This window comes from Eucyclogobius newberryi, unplaced genomic scaffold (genome assembly GCF_026437365.1).
Source record: "Eucyclogobius newberryi isolate DKJ021-1_F unplaced genomic scaffold, fEucNew1.0.hap1 SCAF_2, whole genome shotgun sequence".
In the NCBI taxonomy this organism is placed as follows: Eukaryota; Metazoa; Chordata; class Actinopteri; order Gobiiformes; family Gobiidae; genus Eucyclogobius; species Eucyclogobius newberryi.
This window is the reverse complement of record NW_027315834.1, coordinates 47,984,967-47,998,756: the sequence shown is the minus strand read 5'-3', so window position 1 is coordinate 47,998,756 and position 13,790 is coordinate 47,984,967. Positions and strand designations below refer to the sequence as shown.

The window sequence follows — 13,790 nt, the reverse complement described above, 5'->3', positions numbered from 1 at the left end:
AACTTGTCGCAGGGCCAACACAGAGACATAGACAGTTCACGCTCACATTCATTCACTAGGGCCAATTTACAGTCACCAATTTTACCTAACACATGCATGTCTTTGGACGGTGGGAGGAAGCAGGAGAACCCGGAGAGAACCCACGGTAACACGGGGAGAACATGCAGACTCCACCCAGAGAGATCATGTGATGTTGGTCTGATCCGGGAATCGAACCCATCTCCTTCTTGGGAGGCAAGAGCGCTATCCGCCTTTGCCACCGTGCACCCCTAAGGGTTAGGGCAAAAACTCATCCAACAAATATATATGAAAATAACTTTTTTATTTTGTCAAATGAATGTTTAAAGTTGCTTCTTTTGTGTAACTTCTGCATAAACTTTGGATGGAATGAAATTAAATGATTCGAAATGACTTTGATGTCACTTCCTGTTATTTTCTACTGATTTTGTTGTTTTACTTTTCTCCACAAACAGCTACTTGATTTAACTATAATTTACATTTACAACAGATATAAACACACCAAATCAAGTCAAAATGAGAAAATGACAACAACAAAATAATCTGTCATACGCCCTTTAATCTGTTGCCATGGTTTCCACGACAGCAGAGAAAGACGTGAACTTCCACCGAGCGACGGTTCAGAGAAGTGTGTGGAACTCCTCACACTTTGGTGGAATAAAGCGTTTAGTGGTCGTCATGGGTGGAAACTATAAATAGAACTTGTTAAATGTCAAGCCACTTCCTACGGCCGCTGCGCACGCGGCTAAACCTCTCATTTACGTGAAAGAAGAGAAGAAGTAGCAGTAGTAAAAGAAGTATAAGAAGTAATAGTACACACATTAACTTCTTGAAATGGTATTTGTAAACTGTTAAAAATCTTCAACTATTGCATTGGTGTAGTAGTAGTAGATAGAAGTATATTTGGGCAGTAGTGCAGGAGTACTGCAGTACCTGAGTGTTGTAGTAGATAGAAGTATATTTGGGCAGTAGTGCAGGAGTACTGCAGTACCTGAGTGTTGTAGTAGATAGAAGTATATTTGGGCAGTAGTGCAGGAGTACTGCAGTACCTGAGTGTTGTAGTAGTAGTAGATAGAAGTATATTTGGGCAGTACATATAAGAGTACTGCAGTACCTGTCTGTTGTAGTAGATAGAAGTATATTTGGGCAGTAGTATAAGTACTGCAGTACCTGAGTGTTGTCCAGAGCCTCCCAGAAGGTGAAGCAGGCGCAGTAGTTTCGCTCTGAGTTGATGTCGGTCAGAACGGCCATGAAGAAGGAGGCGGGCTGCTGCTCCGGGACCAACTGCCACCCACTGGGCTGGCAGAACTGCACCACAACAACAACAAGGTTAACAACAACAACATGGTTTACAGGAGCTTATACACAACAACAACAACAACAACATGGTTTACAGGAGCTTATACACAACATGGTTTACAGGAGCTTATACACAACAACAACATGGTTTACAGGAGCTTATACACAACAACAACATGGTTTACATGAGCTTATACACAACAACAACAACATGGTTTACAGGAGCTTATACACAACAACATGGTTTACAGGAGCTTATACACAACAACAACATGGTTTACAGGAGCTTATACACCACAACAACATGGTTTACAGGAGCTTATACACAACAACAACATGGTTTACAGGAGCTTATACACAACAACAACAACATGGTTTACATGAGCTTATACACAACAACAACATGGTTTACAGGAGCTTATACACAACAACAACATGGTTTACAGGAGCTTATACACAACAACAACATGGTTTACAGGAGCTTATACACAACAACAACATGGTTTACAGGAGCTTATACACAACAACAACATGGTTTACAGGAGCTTATACACAACAACAACATGGTTTACAGGAGCTTATACACAACAACAACAACATGGTTTACAGGAGCTTATACACCACAACAACATGGCTTACAGGAGCTTATACACAACAAAAACAACAACATGGTTTACAGGAGCTCATACACAACAACAACATGGTTTACAGGAGCTTATACACCACAAAAACAACAACATGGTTTACAGGAGCTTATACACCACAACAACATGGTTTACAGGAGCTTATACACAACAACAACAACATGGTTTACAGGAGCTCATACACAACAACAACATGGTTTACAGGAGCTTATACACCACAAAAACAACAACATGGTTTACAGGAGCTTATACACCACAACAACATGGTTTACAGGAGCTTATACACAACAACAACAACATGGTTTACAGGAGCTTATACACAACAACAACAACATGGTTTACTGGGAGGCTTTTAGATAGGATAAGTGTGATCATATTGGCTTTCCATAATCTAGCGCCGCCGTGGCCGTCCTTGCACTCGAAAATGCCCGTCCACATTTTAAAATACCCCGTCCAAAATACGGGAAGACGGCCCTCTATCTAAAAGCCTGTTTACAGGAGCTTCAACGCCACAACAACAAAAACAACAACATTAACAACATGGTTTACAGGAGCTTCAACAGTGTGTAAAGTTATGCAGAGCTGCAATTATGATTATATTAGTGGTAAACTCTTGTATTAAACATTGAGACATTTTAAGTCTTATAAATCAGATACAAGTTGAAATATGCAGACTGATTCTTGATTCTAGAGAATATTTAGATATAGATATTAACATTCAATTCACTCCACACCTGGGGTGGTCGTGCCACTTCTACAGCCACAGCTGCCCTGGGGCAGTCTGACAGAAGAGAGGCTGTTAATCTAACTATGCTGTACTATGACAACATTATGAAAAGAGATTTACCATGTTCCTCTGAATATAATACCTCAGTAAAGTGATCTAACGGTGTTAAAACATGCAGTTCAGCCTCTTTAATAACAGAGGGTGACGAGCCGACGTTACTCCCGCTTATTTTTATTATGCAACAAAACCGGTTTAAGTCACCGTCTCACTGAGGAACTGTTGTTTGGACAAATCTAGACTATAATCTTTACATAAAAGATCAAACATTTGCCACTTTTCTGACATGAGGTGAATGAACACTAACTGCACCTGTGAAGTTTTCTGCTGGAAAATTATCACGAAATAAATCAATAAATCTGACAATCGACGACACAAATGTAACAGGAGTAAGAACAATAAAAACCCCAGGACAGACACAATATACTCAATATATACAGTTTCTATAACACAATTATATATATATATATATATATATATATATATACAGTATCTATAACAAATATATATATATATATATATATATATATATATATACACAGTATCTATAACATAATTTCAATACATGTTTTATTCACTGACATCGGATCAAATGAAACTAAACAATTGTTTTGCCTCTACATTGTGTTTGAGCTTCATTAAAGTGTCATTTGTGGTTTAAGTCATAATTTTGTACATAAAGGTTAGCTTAGCGACGTTAGCTGCTACGATGGTAAACACAATTGTGAACCACGGAACATTTAGGACTGAATGTTTTCATCGTTCATGTGATCGTCCGTCAGAAAGCAGAGTTAAACGTGCAGATGGCAGAAGTCTTCACGCTGCTCTCTGCTCAGCGCTCACTGTTGCCGCTGGCGACGCCGCGCGGTTACAGACACCACATGGGCCAGTACAAGCGGCGGATAGCGGATCGATATCGGTGCATCTCATTTCATTTAAAATAGCCAAAGGTGTACGATGTCACTTCTTTGCGTCGGCGTCAGCTCCCTGCTCGTCTCCGTGGAGGGAAGATGCGTTTAATGCCGCACTGTGGAACATTCCAGGCGTGTGAGGTTAAAGTGTTCTCACCAGCTCGATGCCCTGGGGAAAGGGGCTGTCCTCCCAGTCCTTCTCTGGAAACCTCTGCAGGATCCGGCCCTGGCCTTCTCCCTCTGGAACACAGCGAGCAGAGCGAGGAGCGTTACCACGGATACAGCCAATATTATAGTCATAGCAAGTCATTCATGTATATGGCGCTTTTGGACACTCAGAGACTTCACAATCATAACTATCGACTTAGTCAATTATCAATAAGAGGGAACAATAATTTAGGATGGAAATATGCATCTTTTATACCCTATTTTCTGGGGTATAAGTCGCACCAGCCAAAAAATGCATAATAGAGAAGAAAAAACATGTATAAGTCACACTGGAGTATGAAATGAGGTGCAAGTGTGAAAATAACAAATAATATCACATAATACATATACATATACATAAGTCGCTCCGGAGCATAAGTATATAAGTATAAATATAAGTATAAGTCGCACCCCGGCCAAAACTGTAAAAAAAAGTGCCACTTACAGTCCAGAAAATACGGTACAATCTCTTTTTGTTGCATTAGTGCGGAACCTTTTGTTATTTTGATCATATCTTGAACAATGTGAAGTGTTTCCTCCTGCGGTTCATTTACAGCAGCTCGTGTTTGTTTGTTTGTTTGTTTACATCGTTTGAGGATAATTCAGCTTCTGGGTCGAGTGTCAGTGCATGAAATGTCTTGAAATAGCATCGTTTATCATCTATGACGTCTGCAGCGTTGTGTCAGACTGCAAAACATGTTGAAGAAGCAGGTTTAATGTCCTACAGAGCGTGCCCTACAGAGCATGTCCTACAGAGCTTGCCCTACAGCGCGTGCCCTACAGCGCGTGTCCTACAGAGCGTGCCCTACAGAGCGTGCCCTACAGCGCGTGCCCTACAGCGCGTGCCCTACAGCGCGTGCCCTACAGAGCGTGCCCTACAGCGCGTGCCCTACAGAGCGTGCCCTACAGAGCGTGCCCTACAGCGCGTGTCCTACAGCGCGTGCCCTACAGAGCGTGCCCTACAGCGCGTGCCCTACAGCGCGTGCCCTACAGCGCGTGCCCTACAGAGCGTGCCCTACAGCGCGTGCCCTACAGAGCGTGCCCTACAGAGCGTGCCCTACAGCGCGTGCCCTACAGCGCGTGCCCTACAGAGCGTGCCCTACAGAGCGTGCCCTACAGCGCGTGCCCTACAGCGCGTGCCCTACAGAGCGTGCCCTACAGCGCGTGCCCTACAGCGCGTGCCCTACAGAGCGTGCCCTACAGAGCGTACGTAAAACCGCTTGCCAAATTGAAGTTTGCGAGGCCGGTGAGAGCGCGAGTGTGAGAGCTTCAACGTTTTATGGAGTATTTCATTGTATAATAACTGTAAAAAAATAAAGGTTTCTACTTCACGGATTTTGCCTATCGCGGGTTCTTCTTGGAACGTAACCCCCGCGATAAACGAGGGTTCACTGTATATACTTATTAGAAAGAGTAGTTTGGGACATTTTGAACTGTTCTTATGGTCTTTTTGATGTTCTTATGGTCTTTTCCGTGAACTCCTCGTCCTTTGGATCTGAAAGTGCTGAAGTGTGTTAATGAGGAGCGGGACAATAACGACACAGAGTCTTACGTAACAGACTCTTTCAAAGCCTCACAATCGCCCCGCGCACAAGCCCGTCCATTCAGGACGCACGGGGCCCGGGGCCAACATGGGGCCAACATGGGCCCAACACGAGAACGCACGGGGCCCGGGGCCAAGACGGGCCCAACGCGAGGACGCACGGGGCCCGGGGCCAAGACGGGCCCAACGCGAGGACGCACGGGGACCGGGGCCAACACGGGCCCAACGCGAGAACTTGACAGGGACAGTGTACATTAATAACATTACTATTAATGAAGACTTAGCCAATTAGCCCGTTTCTCATCCGTTGTCCCTGGACAGAAGGACAAATCGTTTGCCTCAAAACAACATTCATTAATAACAAAGATCCAATATTAAGCGTCATCAGTGAAAGCAGAAAAATCTGAATGAACACATGAGGAAAACAGATAAGGGCCAAAGACAGAACCTTGTGGGACTCCTGTGACCAGAGGGAGAACGGGAGAGTTCATTCTGACTGTGTGTGACAGACATGAGTCAGACATGTTCTGACACATTTATGTTTGATTGATAGAAGAAGAAAAATATAGAAATGTTTTTTGAGGAGGGAACAATGTCAGAACATGGTTAAAAGAGAAGCGAGAAGTCGTCTGCGTTTGCCTCGTTCAGTCATGGATGAGAAAGACGTTGCTATTAGCGGTTAGCTGCAAAGTTGTGGTGCTAATGCTACATTTGCAGACACACCTGAACATCTCAGCTGCTGTCAACTCAAACCAGGACTAAACCGGGACTAAACCAGGGCTAAACCGGGACTAAACCGGGTCTAAACCAGGGCTAAACTGGAGTAAACCAGGGCTAAACCAGGTCTAAACCAGGACTAAACTGGAGTAAACCAGGGCTAAACCAGGGCTAAACCAGGTCTAAACCAGGACTAAAGCAGGACTAAACCAGGACTAAAGCAGGTCTAAACCAGATCCAAGTGGGAAGCGTACAATGAGAACGCCTGTCGGTTTATGTCGCTTTAACTTCAACACATTTGATTTCACAAAGCTGCTCACACACTTTATGATTTTATTAAACATTGTGAACAAAACAGAAGATTTCACTGTTGTCAGGTTCATGGCTCCAGAGATCGTGAATAATCTTTAAATCGTGAGCTTTCGTCACAAAATACTTTATCATATTATTCTGACGCTTAATGACTTTATGAACATGTTCGTTTTGTCGGTCTTGAACGAGTTTAAAATGTAAAAACAGACATAATAAATGTAATCACAGTTAAATATTTGTCGCTGCTGCAAGAACAAGAACACGACAGAAGAAGACACGGCCTCATTCATCAACCACTCACAAAGAAAACCAGGGCAAGTTCGTTAATTCCGGTCATTTGAACTTAATGTGATGAGGCAGGGATAATACTGCAAAGGCTCATGGGTAATGTGAGTCTAAATTAATTTAAATATTTATATTAAACATATGCATACATTACTGAGGGTTGAGTGAAGAAGAAGAAGAAATGGAGTCTAAAAGGCGTCAGGGATCATTTAGTCCTGGTTTAGACCAGGACTAAACCAGGACTAAACCAGGACTAAGCCAGGACTAAACCAGATCTAAACCAGGACTAAACCAGGTGTAAACCAGGACTAAACCAGATCTAAACCAGGACTAAACCAGGTGTAAACCAGGACTAAACCAGATCTAAACCAGGTCTAAACCAGGACTAAGCCAGGACTAAACCAGGACTAAACCAGGACTAAACCAGGACTAAACCAGGTCTAAACCAGGTCTAAACCAGGACTAAACCAGATCTAAACCAGGTCTAAACCAGGACTAAACCAGGACTAAGCCAGGACTAAACCAGGACTAAACCAGGTCTAAACCAGGTTTAAACCAGGTCTAAACCAGGTCTAAACCAGGTCTAAACCAGGTTTAAACCAGGTCTAAACCAGGTCTAGACCAGGTCTAGACTAAACCAGATCTGAATCCTGGACTGAGTCAAAACCAGGGCAAAAATTCTACAAATCACAGGTGGGACGTTTCAGTTGTGAGTTAACTTTAACCCTTGAGCTAAACAGAGACAGGTTTTCCTCCAGAGAAAAGTCTGAACTGAGCAGAAAACATCTTTGAGATTCCACGTATAATAAAGCCGTTGCGTTACTTCGGGAGGCGTTCTACCATTGGCTGCGTGTCTGAACAGGAGCCGAGCGCTACACATGTCGCAAGGCTCTGTCGGACCACAAACACGCGGTCGCATTACGAGCGACACCGGCAGCGCGTGCGAGAACCTCCCTGAGCGGGGTGACGCCAACGGAAACCACAGCAACGACACGGATGTAAAGCAGGTCTGCACAGAGTCAGATGGGCCAATCGTCAAGTCCCAAAGAGTGCAAACACCTGGATGATGGAACGTCACCTGCACAAAATGTCCCGTCTTCAGATAGAAAAGAAGAAGAAAAACCTTATTGATTCTGTTAAATTGAGGCCCAGATGGATAATTTTCAGGTTTAAATAAGCAGATTTTTAGCCTAAATGTCGCCGTTTTGTGCTGATGTATGGATTTGGATTTGTGCTTAACTGGTCCATTCCTGCCACGCCTCATTTAATCCAGTCGCCGAGTTTCCTTCACGATCCACACAATGGCGTTTGATCGGCGCGTCGAATACAGCGCTAGCATAGTTAGCATCTCTCTCTGAAACGCCACAGATCTCTTTCTGACGGCCTGAAACGTGGACAGAGGTCAAAACAGCCGTCAATGACATAAACACGTCGTAATAAACGCTCCGAACCCTCCTCACTGGCCACGCCCTGGTTTAAATGCACTAGATTCTTGTGTCTTCTCTCAACACTTCAAGCTCCTGGAGTTGTTTGAAAAGCGAATAGGACTTTTTAAACGTCTAATTGCGGCACTTTTCTCCCGAACCCGGCGGCCATTCATCCGCACGAGGCCGGCGTTTGTGAATGAAGCGCCATTGTCCGCTCGGGGGGGGGGGGGGGGGGGGGGGGGGGGGGGGGGGGGGGGGGGGAGCTTCGTGACGCAGACTCTTACGAGACGTCGTTTCCTTGTCAGAGAAAATTCCAAACGTGTCGAGATCAAATCCTCGTGAGGGAAAAGGAACGTGAGGAATGTCCAGGTCATGTGAGGGCCCCGGCTCCACGATGAAGGATCAAGTGTCACAACAAGAGCACGCAACAGCCGCTTATTTCATCAATGATTTAATAGAAATCTGTTTATTTTTATGTGAAATAAGGTCTGATAAACTACTAATAAATGCATGTACCCAGTGATGAATGGTACGTTTATACTTCACTTTTATCTGTACGTGACAAATACTTTCAATTATAATGTATTCCAGAGGTTTATGGAGAAACACACACACACACAGAGGCCCAGACCAGACTCTAGAGGGCGATATAGAGAGTTATACTGCTTTTGACCAATGTGGGCCCACAACGTGTAGCCTGAGGACCGCATTTGGTCCCCGGGCCATACTTTGGACAGCCCTGAACGCGTGGGAACATCATTTGGTCTGGTGTGAAACGAGAGAAACCGGTTCAATGGTTACAGTCGACCAAAAAGACGCACTGTGTAACTTTTCCAGTGGGCTGCGTCGCCGCGGAGACGCTACCGCCGTCAAAAGTATCAAAACTCACTAATCGATCCTAAAACCAGCATCGAGGCAAAATACTCATTTGAATAAGTATCGATACTGAACAATCAAGTGCACTCCTAAAGTATGGGAGTCATGATTAACATGTTAGCACCGTGACGACGCCATGCTCCGCCCTACGGCATTAAACCCATCCCTCTGCGCCACGTTTGGGACGGAACACCAGGAACAGGAAGTGGAATTATACCATGACAGGACGGACGACTCACTGAACTAAAACGCAGTTAGGATACATTTATATATCGAATTGTGATATGATTTGAATTTGATCCTAGAATGTCATTTTTTACATTTGTAATTTCACTTCCTGTTTGTTATCGATGACATCACACATCACTGGAAATTACCCAGCAACCTTTTTTTTTTTACTTTGACAAATAAAAATGAATGAGAGCAGCTTTATTGTGTTAAATTAATGTTTAAAGAGTCATAAAAGTTGTTTCTTTATGTAAATTCTTCATAAACTTTGACAACTTTGGAACGAGTGTCTCTGGTGTGATGTCACTTCCTGTATGAGTGTCCCTGGTGTGATGTCACTTCCTGTATGAGTGTCCCTGGTGTGATGTCACTTCCTGTCATTTTCTACAGATTTTTCAACGTTTTCTCCACAAATTCCTGCTTGATTGGTGTAAAACTATAATGTATATGTACAACAGGTATAAACACACTAAATAAAGTCAGAATTAGAACATTATATGAACCCGTCAGAGGCACTTTAAGTATAAGCCTGGATGAAATATGGAGTTTGTAGTGAAAAAGCAAACGTGAAATGAAAGTCTTCAGCTCTGACGACTTGAACGCATTAAGACTGGAGAGAGGACAATGCCAGGAAGAGCTCTCTGGTTAAGTGGACGGTCCAGTTCCTCCCATTGAGACGCCGCAGCCCATCGAGAAGCTTCATTCAGGGCGTGGGACGAGAGGAGACGGGGCGGGGCTAAACCTACAGACGAACTCATCATGAAATAAACCTCGATCATGTCGATCATTCTCTGCAAGAATACATGGACGATAAATGAAAATATTGAGCGAAAATAACTGTAAAGCAGGATTATCCCAAGACACAACTGTTCTTAAATGTACAGTATCATTAAAAAACATGGGCCGCAACAAATAAATATAAATAAATACAGTATGGAGTTATTTTGTAGTAAGTATTTGTAAGTAAATCATTCATACGTATATCCCTAACACGATAAATCAAAATGGCCCGCCATCCGCTTTGATATAGGGGGAAATAAACCATCCCTAAAACCTGGAGCGTCCGACCCGCGGCGAGCGCTGACAAGTTGGAACTTTTTTTCTGCAGAAGCGGCACAGCAACATATCAGATATACCGCTCTAGTGACATGATACAAACTACACGGAAAGGGCCCAAAACAAACCCCACAACGATATATACTGTATATTTTTAAATCCTCAAGATGCAGCAAAATGGAGCAAATAAATATATTCATTAAACTCTGCTCAGCCCTGAAGTATCTGACTCTGATCTTCTATGATCCTGACTATGAGCCTGAGTCCAATGGATGAAAAGGACAAGGTGTTTTTTTAGAACAGTTTGAAAAGCAGAGAAAAGGAGAGACTCTAGACGAACTCATGCGCCACAAATCACTTTCTATTTGTAACAGTTCTAAACAAAAGACACTTCATTCCCACAGCGGCCGATAAACACAGGACACAGAGTACTGTCCCAAAGGAGTGTGAAGTACTGCTACTGAGAGCTGCAGTACTGTCCCAAAGGAGTCTGAAGTACTACTACTGACAGCTGCAGTACTGTCCCAAAGGAGTCTGAAGTACTGCTACTGAGAGCTGCAGTACTGTCCCAAAGGAGTGTGAAGTACTACTACTGAGAGCTGCAGTACTGTCCCAAAGGAGTCTGAAGTACTGCTACTGAGAGCTGCAGTACTGTCCCAAAGGAGTCTGAAGTACTGCTACTGAGAGCTGCAGTACTGTCCCAAAGGAGTCTGAAGTACTACTACTGACAGCTGCAGTACTGTCCCAAAGGAGTCTGAAGTACTGCTACTGAGAGCTGCAGTACTGTCCCAAAGGAGTGTGAAGTACTGCTACTGAGAGCTGCAGTACTGTCCCAAAGGAGTCTGAAGTACTGCTACTGAGAGCTGCAGTACTGTCCCAAAGGAGTCTGAAGTACTACTACTGACAGCTGCAGTACTGTCCCAAAGGAGTCTGAAGTACTGCTACTGAGAGCTGCAGTACTGTCCCAAAGGAGTGTGAAGTACTACTACTGAGAGCTGCAGTACTGTCCCAAAGGAGTCTGAAGTACTGCTACTGAGAGCTGCAGTACTGGCCCAAAGGAGTGTGAAGTACTACTACTGAGAGCTGCAGTACTGTCCCAAAGGAGTCTGAAGTACTGCTACTGAGAGCTGCAGTACTGTCCCAAAGGAGTGTGAAGTACTACTACTGAGAGCTGCAGTACTGTCCCAAAGGAGTCTGAAGTACTGCTACTGAGAGCTGCAGTACTGGCCCAAAGGAGTGTGAAGTACTACTACTGAGAGCTGCAGTACTGTCCCAAAGGAGTCTGAAGTACTGCTACTGAGAGCTGCAGTACTGTCCCAAAGGAGTCTGAAGTACTACTACTGAGAGCTGCAGTACTGTCCCAAAGGTGTCTGAAGTACTGCTACTGAGAGCTGCAGTACTGTCCCAAAGGAGTCTGAAGTACTACTACTGAGAGCTGCAGTACTGTCCCAAAGGAGTCTGAAGTACTACTACTGAGAGCTGCAGTACTGTCCCAAAGGAGTGTGAAGTACAGCTACTGAGAGCTGCAGTACTGTCCCAAAGGAGTCTGAAGTACTACTACTGAGAGCTGCAGTACTGTCCCAAAGGAGTGTGAAGTACTACTACTGAGAGCTGCAGTACTGTCCCAAAGGAGTGTGAAGTACTGCTACTGAGAGCTGCAGTACTGTCCCAAAGGAGTGTGAAGTACTACTACTGAGGGCTGAAGTACTGGCCCAAAGGAGTCTGAAATACTACTACTGAGAGCTGCAGTACTGTCCCAAAGGAGTCTGAAGTACTACTACTGAGGGCTGCAGTACTGTCCCAAAGGAGTGTGAAGTACTACTACTGAGAGCTGCAGTACTGGCCCAAAGGAGTCTGAAGTACTACTACTGAGAGCTGCAGTACTGTCCCAAAGGAGTCTGAAGTACTGCTACTGAGAGCTGCAGTACTGTCCTAAAGGAGTCTGAAGTACTGCTACTGAGAGCTGCAGTACTGTCCCAAAGGAGTCTGAAGTACTGCTACTGTTACTACGACAGTGACTATACTTTGCTCCAAATGTCCAAAAATTAAACTAGGCCAGGGACAAAACGAGGTTAAACTGGGTATTGACGAGTACTTCATGATACAACATGTACAATGTTGATATATTGATATATTATTGTAATAAAATTAAAAGCTGTTTTGTCCCAGAGCAGATGTGATGTAGAAGCAGCTCGTTGGGTCAAAATGAGACAGCAGTGCGCCCTCTGCATTTGAATATGGAGCAGGAAGTACGCAGTTAGCATGCTAGCTGCCGTTAGCATGCTAGCTGCCGTTAGCATGCTAGCTGCCGTTAGCATGCTAGCTGCCGTTAGCTCTACCGTAGCGCTGCAATTGACCGATATTTCGGCAATCAATTAGTCTAGCATTTATTATTTAGATCTTTTTTAGACTAAATTTACCGCTTGAGGACGTCCTGCTGGAGATTATTTTTCATTATTTTATTCATCAAAAACACTAAAGCGGCTTCCACACCGCCGCGGCCGAAGCGTCCAGTTTACATTCAAAGTCTATGGTAAACGGGCGTCGAGCACGTAGTGCGTTATCCGCGGCGCGATTTCTTCGTTTTTGCGGCACGATTGGTGCGTTTTTTTACGCTCTCAACGCTTTTAGCGCGCGTATGAGCCGCCCGATGCGGCTTATGCGACTCGTTCAGATATGTTGAGGTCTCTGCAGCTGAAGCGCAGCAGCCAATCAGAGCTGACGCTTCAGTGACGTACGTACGTATGTATTGCCCCTCACATTTCCGGTATTCGCCGTGGAATTCCCCAAGAAGCGCCACTTTTTCCTTCTTCGTCAACAATGGCAGACGAAAGGCTGTTTGTGGGAGAAAGGAGCTGTACGATGTATTCACGGTGGAACAGAGACAGAAACAAGCCCGGCGCCTCCGTGTGAGAGTTTAGAAAACCAAATACGTGAAAACAACGCTCTCGATAGCCGCCATTTTACACAATGAAAGGCCACACGACAACAACTCCACTGCTCATGCAACAACACCTCTACTGCGCATGTGCGCAGACAGCTCGAGCGCGCCGTACGCGCGCCTGTGTACAGTGGCCGGGGCGTCGAGAGCGCTCGTCCGGTGCGTAAACCTTTCAAATGTACACGCGCTCAAATTCTGCATCGGGCGCGTTTAGGCGTCTGCGGTCTGTACGTACCGTTAATCTACACATTTCCCCGAGTCATTTTTTAGTTGATTCCAGATCCGACTCGTAAAAGCTCTTCCCTCAGACCAGCATGTTTATGGACCAGGAAACGATTATTCACTTTTGTTGGCCAATACTTCTATAATCAATTAGTAGCAATTTTAAATGATATATTCATCACGTTTTTGAGTAAAAATCCAGCAGCGTCTTTAATTTAATTCTAATATTCTAAATAACACTATGAATATCAAAAAAATTAAAATAGTTAATTCCAATATCAATGAATCAAACTAATGTTGAAAGAGATTTGAATTTGGCT

At 44.2% G+C, this 13,790-nt stretch overlaps 1 protein-coding gene across 6 annotated transcripts in view; it reads right to left on the bottom strand.

Annotated features, from left to right (window-relative positions):
- sbf1 (SET binding factor 1) overlaps positions 1–13,790 on the bottom strand; it is an 84,107-nt gene that overhangs the window by 59,557 nt on the left and 10,760 nt on the right. For all 6 annotated transcript variants that reach the window (XM_072453307.1, XM_072453311.1, XM_072453308.1 and 3 more), the window contains exons 2-3: positions 3,814–3,896; positions 1,189–1,326 (exon numbers count right to left, since the gene is read on the bottom strand). In XM_072453307.1, the coding sequence (XP_072309408.1) occupies positions 1,189–1,326; positions 3,814–3,896 (221 nt within the window). The remainder of the gene's footprint in view (positions 1–1,188; positions 1,327–3,813; positions 3,897–13,790) is intronic.